Source organism: Ambystoma mexicanum, chromosome 12 (assembly GCF_040938575.1).
Source record: "Ambystoma mexicanum isolate Mex_15411 chromosome 12, UKY_AmexF1_1, whole genome shotgun sequence".
NCBI lineage: Eukaryota > Metazoa > Chordata > Amphibia > Caudata > Ambystomatidae > Ambystoma > Ambystoma mexicanum.
The window spans coordinates 80,347,351-80,362,925 of record NC_090936.1 but is presented as its reverse complement, the minus strand read 5'-3'; the positions used below and the strand labels follow the sequence as shown (position 1 = coordinate 80,362,925).

General features: G+C 46.9%; 1 protein-coding gene across 4 annotated transcripts in view; it reads left to right on the top strand.

Moving 5' to 3' along the window:
* Window positions 1-4,194: 4,194 nt before the first annotated feature.
* Window positions 4,195-15,575, top strand: part of PTPN12 (protein tyrosine phosphatase non-receptor type 12) — an 820,244-nt gene continuing 808,863 nt past the window's right edge. For 2 of the 4 annotated variants that reach the window (XM_069628048.1, XM_069628046.1), the window contains exon 1: window positions 4,306-4,525. In XM_069628048.1, coding sequence (XP_069484149.1) covers window positions 4,427-4,525 — 99 coding nt within the window. In that variant the 5' untranslated portion in view covers window positions 4,306-4,426. Of the gene's footprint in view, window positions 4,526-15,575 lie in introns of all 4 variants that reach the window. The other 2 variants (XM_069628049.1, XM_069628047.1) reach the window with 2 other exon arrangements.

Sequence of the window (15,575 nt, the reverse complement as noted above, 5' to 3'; positions counted from 1 at the left end):
TTCGCCCCCGGTCGATATACCAGAGTCACAGCATACTCCAAAAGAGCCAGCATCCACCTCTCAATGCTTGCTGGCGGCAAGATGACCCCGCTAGGATGGGCAGCAGCGGTTTGTGGTCAGTTACCACCGTCACCGGGCGTCCGAGTACATAGAGCCGGAAGTGGCGGCATCCCCACAGCACCGCCAGCGCCTCGCGCTCAATCTGCGAGTATCGTTGTTCTGCGTCAGACAGTGCTTTGCTGGCATACGCAACCGGCCGGACGCCGCCGTCACGGTCAATCTGTGTCAGTACAGCACCCAGGCCAAATGGGCTGGCGTCGACAATGATCTCCGACGGTAATGCAGGATCAAAGAGCGACATGGTGTCCTCGGCCCTAAGGGCACCTATAATGTCATCAAAAGCCGCCTGCTCCAGTGGGCCCCAATTCCAGATGGTGTCTTTTCTTGTCAGGGCCCTGAGAGGCTCAGACCTGGATGCCAGGTTCTTGATGAACCGCCCACAGTAAGTGACCATGCCCAAGAAGCTTCGCACCTCCGATACAGACTCCGGTGGTTGTGCCTTCTGTATGTCCAGTACCTTCCTGGGGTCAGGAGACACCCCCCCTCCTTGAACACAAACCCAAAGAACTCCAGGGAGGGGCGTAGAAACTCGCACTTCTCCTTGTGGAGGGTGAGGCCCAACGACCGCAGCCTCTCAAATGTCTTCGCCAAATGCCTCAGATGGTCCACCTCCATCCTTGCAAACACCAGAATGTCATCGCTTATGTTCAGGACGCCCTCGAGATCAGCTAGGGCACCCCGAATGATGTTCTGAAATACTTCAGCCGCCGAGGACACCCCAAAGCTCAGCCTCTTATAGCGATACAATCCCCGGTGTGTGGTGAAGGTGGTAATATGCCTCGACTCGGGGTGGAGGACAACCTGGTGATAGCCGGCCCGGAGGTCGAGTTTTGAGAAGAACCGAGCGCCCTGCACCTCCGCAATGATGCCATCCAGCGTCGGGGTGAGGTGCCTCTCCCTCTTGATGGCCTTGTTGGGGATCCTCATGTCCACACAGATCCTGACTGCGCCCGGTTGTTTGAGCTTCCTTGCCACCACTATAGGGGACACCCAGGGAGTCGGGCCCTCAACCTTTTCTATGATGTCTAGATCGACGAGGTTGTCCAGTTCCCTGTCGACCTGCTCACGGAGGTGGAATGGTACCCTCTGATGTTTCAGGGCGATCGGCTGTACCGACTCATCGATGTGCAGCCGCACTGGCTCCCCGGCCATCCGCCCGATCCCCTTAAACAGAGCATCATGCTTCTCCAGTAAGTCATTAATGTCCTCCAGGTAGACGGAGTACGCGAAACTGATGATGCCGAGAGCTTCTGCCGCTGCACAACTTAACAAAGTGTTCGTACTCACTGGGGTCACGTAGAAGCGTGCTGTGATGTGAGAGCCATCGTGTTCTACTTTTGCTACGAATGCCCCGTCCAGAGGGATGGGCTCCACGCCACCGAATGCAAAGATGCGGGCCTTGGGTGTGACCAGCCTGGGCGGCTGATCCATGGCGTTGTAGTGTTCACGGGCCATGACGTTTACCGACGCCCCTGTGTCCACGAGGACAGGGACTGGAGACTGGTTCACTTCAACCACGCACCTTGGTTGTCGTCGGTTCCTGCTTCTTAGAACCCCCACACTTGAGACATGGGTGTGACCAGCCTGGGCGGCTGATCCATGGCGTTGTAGTGTTCACGGGCCATGACGTTTACCGACGCCCCTGTGTCCACGAGGACAGGGACTGGAGACTGGTTCACTTCAACCACGCACCTTGGTTGTCGTCGGTTCCTGCTTCTTAGAACCCCCACACTTGAGACAACGAATATGTTCTCTTCGTCTTCTTCCTCCGCCTCTTCCACCTGGGCCTCCTCCTCGCTCTGGTCCACTTGAGCGACGTTGGACGGCCGACCTTGACGAGGGGAACTAGTCCGGCCTTGGCCCCTTGGCACCAATACGGGCATAGTCGCCCTACACACCCTTGAGAAGTGGTCCGGCAGCCCGCACCGTCCACAGGTCTTTCCAGCTGCAGGGCATTCTGATGGGTGGGGCAGGTCATACCCACATTTTTGGCAAATATCGCCTGCCCTCCCGGCTCTGTCTCGGGTGCTGCCACCAAACCTCCTGGCACCCCTTCCCCCTCGCCACATCACGCAGACCTCTTCAGTTTTGATGGGGCGCGACCCAGCCTCCATTCTTGCAGCTCTCGCCTCCGACACCTCATGGCACCTTCCTAGCTCAAGGATGCGCTGGAGCGTTATCCCGGGCTCCCTCAGCACCTGGCACCTGAGCTTGCCTGATGAGCACGCCTGGATAAGCATAGTCCTGATCATGTCCTCTGCATCACCCCAGGCACAGGCGAGCGACAGACACCTCAGGCGTCCATAAAAAGTGTCCAAGGTCTCATCATCTTTTTGTTTGGCAGAGAGCATCACGAACCGCTCATAGTCCGCGTTGGCAAGGGGCAGAAAGTACGCTTGTAGGGCGGCCTTTGCTTGATCATAAGTTCCATTCCCTTGTGGCAGAGATTCAAAGGTCTCCTGGACAGAGGGCCCTGCGGAGTATAACATCGTAGCCAGCCTGGTGTCGTCATCAACCACCTGTGCAGCCCTGAAGTACATGTCCAGGCGGTCCACCCACCTTCTCCTTCTGGGCCCCAAGCTGGAGGGCAGGCCCGACACATCGAATTCAGGGATGGGCTGCAGAGCAGCATGTGCACGTACCTGGGCCATGACAGGTGCGGCTTGTTGAACAACAGGTACTGCAGCTGGTTGTATTGGGGGTTGAAGAGCCGGAATCGCTGCCTGACCACCTAGAGGCTGCACAACTGGTGCTGCTGGTTGCTGCATTGGAGGCTGTCGACCCTGCGGGGCCACTGGCGCACGAGGATGTTGCTGCGCCGCCGCACCGTGTGCTCCGTCCTGGTCCTCGGTATCACTCATGAGTTTGAGCACACAGGCACCCCCAGAATGTGGACCAGGGGCCGCAACTCAAACACCCAGTCCAAAATGACCCCCAGCATGGACCACCCCTGGATACAGTCACTTGCAACACACCTCTGTGACGATGAAGAGGATGAAGGTTGGTGGGGCCACCAGGATGATGATGAAGGGGATGAAAAAGGCACTCTGCCTTTAGCTGTTCCAAAAATTGTGCCAAAGGACAAATGAGTTATGCAGGCCCAGCCAAGATGGGCCTTCTCCTGGCGTCCACTCGACGTAGAAAACCCAAAATTGAGTCAAAACACTACTCAGGCATAACCTCGTGTAGATGTAGCTGTCAGCTACCAGGATTTCCAAAAATTAGGCCTGGGGTCGCTTCAGGGCCCAAACCGGAGCATCTTGAAGTCCGACAGCCTGTTGCACAAAATGGCCGCCAGCCGCGTGGGCAACGCACTACCCGCGGCGTGAAACGAAGTCTTTGCTCCGACCTCGTTTCGGTGAAAAATTATTCCGATGATCACCGCCGGGCCCGGGCATCGTTTCCCCCACTCGTCGCCACTGTAGGGGGTGACTGGCGCCCCCCGTGCGCATCACTGCAAGCCCCGGCACCAAGAACTGAGGCGCACACGCCCGTCTTGGTTCGGGCTTCCCGGTTGCTCTAACGCGGCCGGGAAATGCCCCGTTTATTTGTACTGCACGCGACGGCGTGCAACGTCACGCTGCCGCGTGCGCGCCCGTCATCGGGCAGCGCCACAGCCATTTAAAACTGGAATTAAGACATTTACTCTCAGCAGACTGCTAAGAAAAAACACTGTTATGCTGAAATTGGATCTTGCTGCCTGCTGGTGTTCAGAGAAATCCCACAAGGTGAGTGTAAGGCGGGGAGGGGCAGGTCGTGGGTGGAAATGGCCAGAGGCATTATCATGGCCAAGGGCAGTCAATGGGTGGGTACATGCAAACAACTGTGTCCCTCTTCCGAGGTTATCTCCTGCCTAGCTTTTACTCCAATGCAATAGTTTGGCTTATATGTGGCGCCAGCTAAAAGCGCCCCCTAATAGGCCAAACAAAAAAATTGGGCTTTAGGGGGCTCAGTACACCTTGGGTATCCGTTGCATGATGACGGTTTGATGACATCACGGTGGCAGGCGTGCTCTTTCTCTGAGAGCACAATTTTCCCAGTCCTGCGTCTGTGTTTACTCGCGCATTGGGCTTTACGTTTTTAGTCCGTCTTCGGTTTCGGTGTGGGCGTTGGGGAGCTCGGCGCCAGCAGTTCCGGCCAGTCCCCTCCCTTCCCTAAAGCAGCTGCCGAGCGTAGGACCAAGAGCCGGGCAAACAACTGCCCCCGGGGAGGGATGGTTTGCCGGGCACGTCGTGGCATGGGAGCCTGACGAGCGGTTGGTGGTGTCTTGGGGACGGGGTGGGGGGGGTGTGTAGCGCGAGGCGGCATGGATCAGGCGGGGATCCTGCGAAGCTTCATTAAGCGGGTGCGAGCCATGGAGAGGAGGGAGCCCAGCGGGGAGGACAGCTTCTGCAGTGAGTTCATGGTGAGTCCGGGGTAGAGGGGGCCATGGTGCTGTGTGCGGGGTAACCGGCAGGGCGGGGCAACAGTGGAGTGTGCTGGGAGCGGCGTCAAAACGCTGTCACTTGGAGCTATGGATGAACAACGGGGTGGTGCGGCTACGTATTGATCCTCAGGGACCGGGGATGCAGAGCGAGGAAAAGGGAGTTGGGATACGGAGGAATACGGTCATCTTATTTCCAGTTCAGTGTCTGACGTTTGTTTTCATTTAAAACATTTTGCCCCATTCTTTGGTAATGTGGTCGGGCTAACCACACATCCTCTCGGGAAAGTCTTTTAGAACGAAATAGAACTTGGTTGGCAGCGTTTATACTATAAGTAGATAATGGGTTCGGGTGGCACGTAAGTCCCTAAGTTCATCCTTCATTCATTGGTGGCAGGTTATGCTCCTTCTGTGCGTGTATAGCAGTGCATTGATGCTACAAGAATGGCCATGGCATGCTCGTTCCGCAGTGCTGTCTGTAGCCATGCCCACCCCCCCCCTCCTGAGTTCCTTTGCTGTGACAAGCGATCCCACCGGTGCCCTCCGTCCTCGCAGGCCGCCGCCGCTGATGGTGTGGGTGTGTGTCATGCAGGGAATGGTGTGTAAACCCCGCGGATGTTGCGCAAGGAGACCGGGATGTTGGGAGGGTCTGGGAGAAAGAGGAAATGGGACGAAGGGAAGTGCATGTCCCAGCTGGGAGGAAAATGCTTGTGTCGGCAGCGGCCTGAAGCATTTCCTGATCTTGGGAACGCTTGCCGTGCACAGCTCCCAAGAGCTGAATGGAAAACAACATACCACCTGCCTTTCGTGTGGAATATAACGTACTCTCTTGATCGATTTAGGAAACCAGGGTTGAGGGGCCTCTTTTGTGCACTGGATTTTAAATGGTTGTGTTATTGAAACGTGTTCACATGTTCGCCGAAGTAAATGCTTTGTCTGTGATGCTCACAGAAGTGTTAACACAATTCTAATTCGATGTATGCCCATATAACGCTGTCTTCCCCAGTGAGAGAACGCCAAAGAATGGGTTGTTAAATGATGGGCATACTTATCGTATCGTTTTGTCAGTGTAATAAAAAGACGGAAATAAACACTTCTGGGATCCGCCCCCATTGTAAATGGATGTATGTGAAGACTTTTGTTAAACAAAATGCTACGCTTTTTTTTTTTTTTTATTTGTTTGTCGGTCAAACCATAGGGACAGCCCGCTTCACTGATCCCAGAGGCCCATGCAGCCTATGTCAGGTGTCGGATAACCATGTTTTTCGACACAGTATGTTTGAAACTTAATGCAAACAATTGTCTACTTCATGGCTGATATCTCAGTAGCATTGCTCCCGAAGCAAAGCTTGCCGTGCATAGTCCACGCAAGCAATGCAGGCCAATAAAGAATACACGATTAATTGTTTAAAACCAGCATTTACAAAACCAAAGGGTCCATTTTGTCTTCAGTGTGTGTGATGTATGGATGTGTACTGAGCCGTTCAGTGGGTATAGTGAAGTGGTGACCTGTTGGTAAAAATATCAGCGGGTTCCTCTTTTCTAAGCACTGTAATATTAGCTGTTGTTATTGTTCAATCCATCTACATCTGAAAGATGGAGGGCCGAGTGCTCCCTATTGGAACTCAAACTTATAAGTTTGTGAGTTGTCCTTCCAAGGCCTGTGCATTGCTCCCCATCGGAAATCTTGAAAGGGCATCATCTACGACATTAGTAATGCTATAAGAACCCCCGTTAGACCGAGAGAATGTTTGTTGATTTGTAAAGCAGCTGTTAAACTAGGAATGGAAGATGGCCCCTAAGGTAAATGTCTTATTTTCACTTTGTTGAAACTGACACTACCCGTGGCCAACATACCATGAATTGGTGGGATTTGAAAAGCTGACGCCATCTACCACTTCCTATAAGCCAAATATCCTGCTTAAAATAAAGTAGGCGTTTACTTTGTAAGAGGAAACTCCAGGTTTTTAGCATTAAAAACATAGTATGGCGTACACCCCAGTGTGTAAAGTAGTAGCTTAGTGTCAATCTAAGAAAATGATTCTTCTCTCTTGTATTAGATTGTGGTGAGCAGGTTTGATGTATAATTTTTTTACGTATGTTATTCGGAGCAGATGTAACTGACATCCAGATACTTCATCTTGGCCTCTACACTTGTTTAATCCTCTGTAATCTCTCTACATGTAGTTTGAAGTGTGCTCTTGCTCACTGAGAATTGGGCTAAAACCTCAAATAGAACTTGCTGCCGTGATTGGTAAGATTTTTGATGGGATCAAAATTTCCAATATCTGGGTTCTGTTAATGGCACAGAGGAGTGTATTCTGCAAATTAAATAATCTCTGTGCTATAAGAATAACATTTATCATGAACTCCCACTTCTCCCATCAGTGCTTCAGTCTATGTTCAGTCCCTGTTAATGTTTATTATTTGATAATGCGCACAAAACCCAAGGGTAGCCGGGCGCAACGGGTGCAAGGTTATTTAAGCTTAAGTTACATACATACGGAGTACAGTGTATACAAGTCAATACAATCAATAGAGATGAGAGATAGCAGGTTACAATGTTAGGAATACATGTATACAGTGAAGGCAAAATAGTCATAGAACCGGATTTCAGGGGTATCACGATAGTTAGGTGCGACGAAAATTAGTTGTCGTTGGACCAGAGCCAGTTTTTGACCTTTCTTCTAAAGCTGGAATAAGATGAGGTTGCTCTGAATGCAGTGGGCAATGCATTCCAAGCCTGGGCAGCTCTAACAGGGAAGCTAGCTCCTCCCGCTTTGGATCGTTTAAATCTAGGGGTTTCTAGCAGGAAATGGTTAGTAGCTCTAGTGTAGTGCCTGGACGATTTTCTGGTCAGTCTAGCCAAAATGTAGGGGGGGGTGCAGCGTTGTTGATCCCTTTGTGTGTGAGAGATAGTGTCTTGAGAAGGACTCTATCGCTAATTTTTAGCCAGTGGTGATCTTTCCTGGTGTTGGATATATGAGCTCTACGTGGTATGTCGAGGGCTGCTCTGAGAGGATTATTTTGAAGGATTTGCATTTTATTAAGTTTTATTGGCTCCTGCATAGAGGGCATTACAGTAGTCCAACTTTGACATTACTAGTGCGTTAGCTGGCGTAATGCAGTTAGTTTTGGAGAGGTAAGGTCTACAGGTCCTGATTAATTTACAGGTGTGCGCTGTAGAGGATGCCAAGGTATTAACTTGTTTTTTGAGGGATAGAGTGGAGTCAAGGTAAAAGCCTAGTGTTTTTACCTCAGTTGCTACTTTGATTGTGTTACCATCTATGTTGAAAATGCGTTAGTTGGCACTGAGTTTTTTTTAGAGTAGAGTCGGAACCCAAAATCAGTATCTCAGTTTTATCGTCATTTAGGCAGAGGCAATGGGAGGCCATCCATGCCGGAATGAGGAGGTATATTTTGTTTACTAAGGCTGTGTCTTCGACAAAGTTGCCTGATAGTGGTATGAGAATCTGCGTAACGTCCGCATAATTAGTATAGGTTACCCCTAATCTGTCAAGTTTGTCAAAGTGGCTTAGTAAAGATATTATACATTGTTGGGGAGAGACATGAGCCTTGTGGGACACCACAAGTGATATGGATTGGGTCCGCTGCAGCTACAGGGGAGAACACTCTCATCGTACGGTTAGCTAGGAAGGATTGTACCCATGCTATAGCTTCACTTGAGAAATGGGCGGCAGACGCTAAGTGGTTGCATAATACTGCATGATCCACCAGGTCGAAGGCCGCTGATAGGTCAAGGAGGAGGAGCATAGCTGTTCTACCATTATCCTTCAACTCGTCGATTTGTGTCTTGAGGTCGATTTAGGGCCGTTTCAGTATCGTGAAGTGGTCTGAAGCCAGATTGTCGTGAACCTAATAGTTGGTGTGACTCCAGATAGTTTTGAATCTGGAGGTAGGCTACTCTATCGATGATTTTAAGGAGAAAAGGGACCGTAGTAATGGGCCTGTAGTTAGTGGGGATTGCTGGGTCCAGTGTCTGTTTTTTGAGTAGGGGCAGTACCCAGGATTCTTTAAGGTTTGTGGGTACGGTACTCGTATTGAAGGAGGCATTGATTAGTTTCGAGATGAAAGGAGCGGCATCCTTGATGATTTGCGCAGGGCAACTGTCGCCTTGGCAGTTTGATGGTTTGAGAGATAGAATAACCTTTTCAGTTTCCAGTATAGTGATGTTAGTAAACCTGAAGGGTTTACCATTTTTTGTGTGGGAGTGCTAGGTATCTCTTTCGTTGGGGTAGTATGAGTTCCACTAGAGCTCAAGGCGGCTTTTTTCTTAGCAATTTTAGATTGAAGGGTTGTGATTTTATTGGCTAGGGCATTTTGAATGCTAGTGCACCAAAGTTTGTCCTTGGAGACATTGTCTGTAGGGACAATAGGGTTTTCCAGTTCCCGGAGAATAGTGGAGAGTTCTTTGGAGTTCGAGTTGGCTTTACTGATCCCTTCATTGAATGAATCTTTTTTTTGTTTGAATTATTTCCTTCTTGTAACTTTTGGCAAAGTTGGCAAGTGTAGTTTTATTGTCAGCTGAAGGGGTGTGCCTCCAGATAGCTTGAAGTTTGGGTTTTTGATACGCATTTCCTTGAGTTGGGGGGTGAAGCATGAGTTAAGATGAGGTTCGCGTTTACTTTTATGGGATTTGATTGGGGCGATCAAGTCCAGGGCTTTGGTCATGGAGTTGTTAAATGACTCAACTAACTCGCTAGGGTTAGATTCACTGGAACTGGCAGTGATAGCTGGTAGGAGTAGTGGGAGAAGTTTTTCAACCGTGATTTCTTTTTTGCTTCTTGTTGGTTTGGGGGGTGCTATTTTGTTCTTATTGGGTTTAGGAGGTTCTATGTTGGCTGTAAAGCATATAAGATAGTGGTCCGACCATATTTGAGGTAGAATGCTAGAGATAGTGATGTCACAATTATGGTTGGCTATCCAGTCTAGTGTGCGTCCTTTTATGTGTGTGGGAACTAAAACCTTTTGGGTAATATGATTGACTAAAATGGATTGGATAGATTGGGCTTGTTTGTCCTCAACGTCGTTAAAGTCTCCTTGTAGGAGGAGCTGGGTGGAGTCTTTAATACTATTGGTAAGGAGACTGGATAGGTCTTCTTCAAAGTTAACTAATGGGCCTGGGGGTCTGTACACTAAGAGTATTGTTAATGTGCAATTATTGGAAATCAGTATTTTAGCCGAAAGTAGTTCGCGTGATGTAATTGCTAGTTAAGAAACTCCCCGTGACCCAATTCCACCTTGATTCCTACCACCTAGAAATGTTAGCCATTTTCAAAAGTAAGACGGCCATAACCCCTTCAACCAGTTGTTGACATTGGAAATCCTGTTGGTCCAACCATCCCCTTGGAGGAAATGTTGTCCCAAAGCAGTCATTGGCTGTAATAAAAACAAAGACAAACGTAAAGGATAATACTCACTTCTATGCTGTTAATAGAATCCCTATTCTCCTTTGCAACTTTACTAGGAATGATCGAAATTCTGTGTCGAGGTACAGAGGCTTCTTTTGAAGCATAGAATCTATCACTGAAGCAGCAAGAAATATGGTTTGCAATAGAAACAAGTGAAGCCCCTGTTCGTTGGATCAATTGGCAGTCTTGAAAATGTCTTCCAGTGCAGCTCCCACCCAAAATGCCTCTGATGCTGTAGCCCCACCCAAGAAGAATGGATGCTGAATATAACAATTATCAATACTTGACTGTCGCATAACCCATGTAACTGATTCACCCATGAAGTGGCAGGTTTATGATATTTACGGGAGGATATAAAAAACGAATTGGAAGACGTTCAGCAAAGGTAGGACCCTGCATGCTGGTAGAGTCCATATATCTCAAAACTGAGATGGCACTGCAGTAGCATCCTTAAACTGAACTAATGAGGTTGGGGAGGAATAAGGCAGGCCTCCCTAAGAAATCTACAAAGCAAATGGTGTAACACTGTCCAGAATCTGGTGGATATATTTTGAGGCCACCCCAGTTATAGTAAACACTGGAACTCGGAGAAGTTAGCCAAAATCCAATGAGGGTAGCAATGGAGAGCAGTTAAGTCTATTCTCGGGAGAGTTCGAGTGGTGTAACGAGTCCAGAGTCGCACAATAATTCAATTTAGACAGGAATGCATAAAATACTTTATTCTAGGCCCAAAACACATTCTAGAAAATGAAATGAGCAAGTGATATTGCACAACTCAATAATAAACATATACACAATAGTTTTGTGAAATGCATTCAGTGATTTGAAGGAATATGAAACCAAGTCACAAGAAATATGCCCTAACTTCAGAAGTCCAATCCCTGAGGCCTTGTGCCCAAAAGTCACAATGCTTCTCCCCAGAATGTAGGTAAAGTACTTGTGCTGGTGATTGTTCAAGAGAAGATGCAACAAAGTTAGTGTTGAGTAAAACTGTATTGTTTTTTTCATTTTTTTCTTCTTTTATCTTACACTGCTCAGGTGCGACGACCAAAAAGCAGTGAAATAAAAGGATACAAAGACTTGTTGTCAATGTTATCCTATTGAGGACAGGGGGAATCCAATGCTTTGTGTTTACTTACCCCCCCGGCATGTTATAGAAACCACAATACAATAATTTGCCGCATTTCTATAAGAATGCTTCCATGGCCCCTGTGAATGGATCTGGCTGATTTTTAAAAGGGTGGGCATTTTGGTATTGAGACTGGATGCAAATGTCTCTCTAGCTGAAAAGGCCCCTTCCAATTACAAAGGCTCTGACAAATTGACCTGTCCAGCTTCTAGTCGATGTATTCTCTTCAGTAATAACGCTATTCTGCAATTCGATTTTGCATTCTTTGCAGGAGCTCTGCCTTGATGCGGTATCTGATGCCAAGATCCCAAAAGCTCACTCCAGGTCAGAGAATGGGCATATTGGATACATGATTGGTTGTCTGAATTAGGTTTAGCACACGATGTGCATGCTGCTTTGCAAAGCTGCAGATGCAAGGCAGCCGCCACGACTCTCTAAACAGGTGATGTGCCGTAGAAACACCCAATGAGGTAATTGTCCTCCAGTTAAAATCAAATGCCATCTGGATCCCCAGCCCTTTAGTCTTCCATCGGACTACAAACTAAGACCTTGGGTGGAAGAGAAAATTGCTTTGCTGTGCCGGGCTTCTGTGTTTTAATAACCAATATCTGAGTTATTTTACCCCATCAGTGGAAAGAGGGATCCAAACAGTATAGTTTACTTCTTGGAGGGCTTTTGTCGTTCATTTCTGAAAGGCCCTGTAAAGGGCAGGGGTGCAGAAAAATTTGCTTTAATAGCAGAAGACAGAACTTTTGTGACCTATCCAGATAGCCCAGGGATACCACAGGACTGTCCATGGCCCTTGTCGGTACGATAACCTTTTTAATACCGATGCTCACAATGTGAGATCTGAAATGTGACAGTCCTGCAAAGACCAGGAATTAAATCTTTTAAGTGGTGCCTTCCCATTTCTTCCAGTTTATGGAGAAACTTGCTTTCTTTAATAATTGCCATGAATTTGAGGTGAGACCTTGTCTCCTTCAGTGATGGAGACATGGGGAGTACTACCCGTTTATGTTAAAACGGGAGCAGAGAGGCTGAGATGGGGATGGGAAGGGGTGTGGCATCCAGGTGGCGAGCATATGAAGAGTGTTGCTCTGTTAAATAAAGGCCCTATGTAAATCTTTTAGAATGATCCTTGTGATTTGTTTTAAGTGTCAAGAATAAGCATGAATGCATGTTATCGGAACTAGTCCCTACAAATGGTGCATTGGGTGTGTGTGGGTCCTGAGATGTGCTTAAGCAGACTGTCTAGAGTGGCCAGTTCCCCTGAATGTGTTTTCAGTGTTCCAGAGGACTCGATTCAAATCTTAATTTTGGCACTACACCTAAAGACAGTCTACTTTAGTTGGTATTAGTAAAAATTAGGATGTCGGGGCAGGAAAGGGTAGAGGGAGTAGAGACTATTGGGTTTAAAATGTGAAGTGTTTTCATGCGTGCCATGCTATATTACTGTGACAGCTGGACTGAAATCTTTGTGGGACTCGGCCATATTCTTTAGGGCACAGCACTAAGGGTGGAACAGGTCTACCATAAAGTCCATCAACCCTATGGGCGACTGTCAACATGTTATACTTTACACACAGAGCGCATTGAATAACAATGCATGCCAACTTGTCATGAGAATGGCCAGCTCTAGACTGGCACCAGCCATACGTGAATACAGTATGATATATGCAAATTGATGCACATTTTCTTTTTTTTAAATGTGGTGCATACTAGAATTTATTTTCTTCTTAGTGCTCTGAAAGTGAGTACTCTGTGTATGTTTCTCTGATGGAAATGCTACCCTCTTGGAGCTGTTCAAATAGGCTTGTTTTAGTGATCATTGGGATGAATGTGTGTTTTCACCAGAAGAACATGTGATCAAAAGAAGGAGTTAGTGCTTCTTCACACAGAACATTGACCTCCTGAAAGTTGCCAGTGATCAGAGTAGGGTGCAGAGGCTAGACGGGAAGGAAGGGGAAGTGGTGTTCAATTTCTAAAGAAATTGAAGGTGTGTCTTGTCGGGAGCAAATAGGACAGCTGGGTGTTTTTAAGTCCTAACCAACCAGTCTCCTGTGCATCTCTTAAAAGGGAAATCGTCTTGAGAGCTGATCTCAAATGGATCTGGTTGCGACCCATATGCTTAAAGGCCATACCCCCTTCTCTTTGCCTTATTAGGAATGTATTGCTCATGAATACTTTGTAGTGCACATGAGGCTGCTTGATAGCTTTTTTTTTCTTACACTCCCTGCCTTCCTGATTGATTAGCTTCCTATTCGAGAACTGGGTTGATCCTCAATTGAAAAATTGAGCAGGAGGGATGGCAAACTGCAATATAACCCCCTGCACAGTCTGGCGTAGGCCTGGAACTTGAGAAACAACAGACGAGTTGTGAAAGTTGATGTTAAATCCTTCCACCTAACTGATTGATTTGATGCAAGTAAATAAACTCTTTCTCTTGATTGAAAACGTCTTTGACCTCCATCCCTTTTATAATCTCTACCTGTGAATGTTTGTCTGCTGGAGAGAATAAGATTGATTTCTGCTTTTGAAAGTCTGGGCATTTCTAGCTTTGGAGAAGAGGTGTTGGTCGGTGGGGCAAGTGGCCAACCTCGTATGGCTGGCCCAGAAAGAGACCCATGAGCTAAAACATTTAATGTGTTTCATGTTCAGAGAAGCATAGCCGATAATATACTACCGTAAGTCCTTAATGTAATGTTTTAAAAACAAATGATCTGCCACATCGTTTGTTCCTCTTTTCCAGACCACTTCTTTTTGAGCGTATGTTAAGGATCAACTTCCTATAATCCATGAGCGAAAGACTCCTTGGCATCTCTCCCAACAAGCAAGGGATATGTTGTGCCAAGTTGCCAACTACTACCAACCAGTAGCCTGAGAATTTAGCTTCTTCTGCCAACTCAACAATCATTATTAATGGGTGCATGGTTTTTGGCACCTGGTCATGACTGTCATTTCAAGTTCGATCAACCTTGTTTGGAAAATCCTCTGTGTATTCATATTTGGGTATATTGACTGTGTAGTGGTGGACCTATTTAGGGGAAGGGGGCGGGCAAGGGGAGTATTTGGCCAGGGATGTTCAGCTTTATAATATGTGAAGAAGAATCCATTTTATAGCTCCATACTTTTTTGTTACCCTTTCCAGTGGATCCCACCCTCAGGAATTCAGGGGCGTTATAGCTGATCGAGAGAATATATGTTCTCAGTAACAATCTTGATGGCTTGAAGAGCCCGGCTCGGGCTCTACTGCTACATATTGGTCATCAGTAAATAAACGTCAATAGGTAAACGGATCCACAATAATCGTCTTTACCCAGAATAGTGGTGGAGTGAAGCCACTCAAATCCTTCCTTTGTAATAGACCAGAGGCTAGAGTGTTCCTGGCCTTTTTAGACATAGATTCGTGAATTATCCTGACTCTCCATCCCAGTCAGGAACTGATTCCAAACCACATGCTTCGCCTACAAGGCAACCGCTGCTGGTACGCCAGTCTACCTGATGGCTAAACTATAAAAACATCAGGCAGCACATGGTCATCTCGTAGGAAGCCCATCCCCAGACTGTAAATTATACTTGTCTCGCAAAGAGAAATCGAGTCCTGCTACCCTTCGGTCCTCTGCAACTCTGACAATCCAGGCTGCTCTGTCTTTTTCAGTTTAGGAAAGAATTGAAGACACGTCTCTTCCAGCAACATGTTGGTGTAACCGAGATGCCGGCTATGTTGTGCACACCCCTCTATATATTGTAATATGATCATTTGTTTTTAGTTTGTTGAATATAGTTTAAAGAACTTTCACAAGAAATAATGTATATATGTAACAAGATTATTTATAGAAAAATCGCAATGTGTGATCATTCAGTATCCAATTCTTATGTTTCCTAATAACCGGAAGTAATGAGACACATGTAAGTAAAAGAGATATCAACCAGTAGATTTTTTTTTTTTAAGACCGCAAGATTTGTACGGTTGATGAATAATCACCAGTCATGTAGAGTTCCCAAATATTCTCACTTAAAGCTTTAGTATTGCTATCTTCTATGCATAAAGTCGAAGCATTCACATTCAAAAGTGCTTGGTGGTTTCCAAAGTATTACTGTCACAAATTCTCCAGGTTTGAGCTGATATTTTTTGCCTTACCCCAATAATTTCCAACGATTCAACACGATTACAGTTGATTCTAATATAGTCCTACAATATTGTGTAGTTTGGGAAATAGAATGGGTATAAAAGAAGGTTGATTCAATTAAGTTATGATCGAATATATAGGATGCTATTCACCTTCCTTGCAAAGTCCACCAAGGTTAGCTCCTGTCCATATTCTTGATTTGTTTTTCTTGTCCATTTTTTATAATCAATAGTTGGTATGCAATGCTACTTTGGCAATATGAGAACTCCAGTCTCTTGCAGTGCCATAGTGGTCATCAATAACACTTCAACTGAGAACAAGAAGACTGGAGGTATAACCAC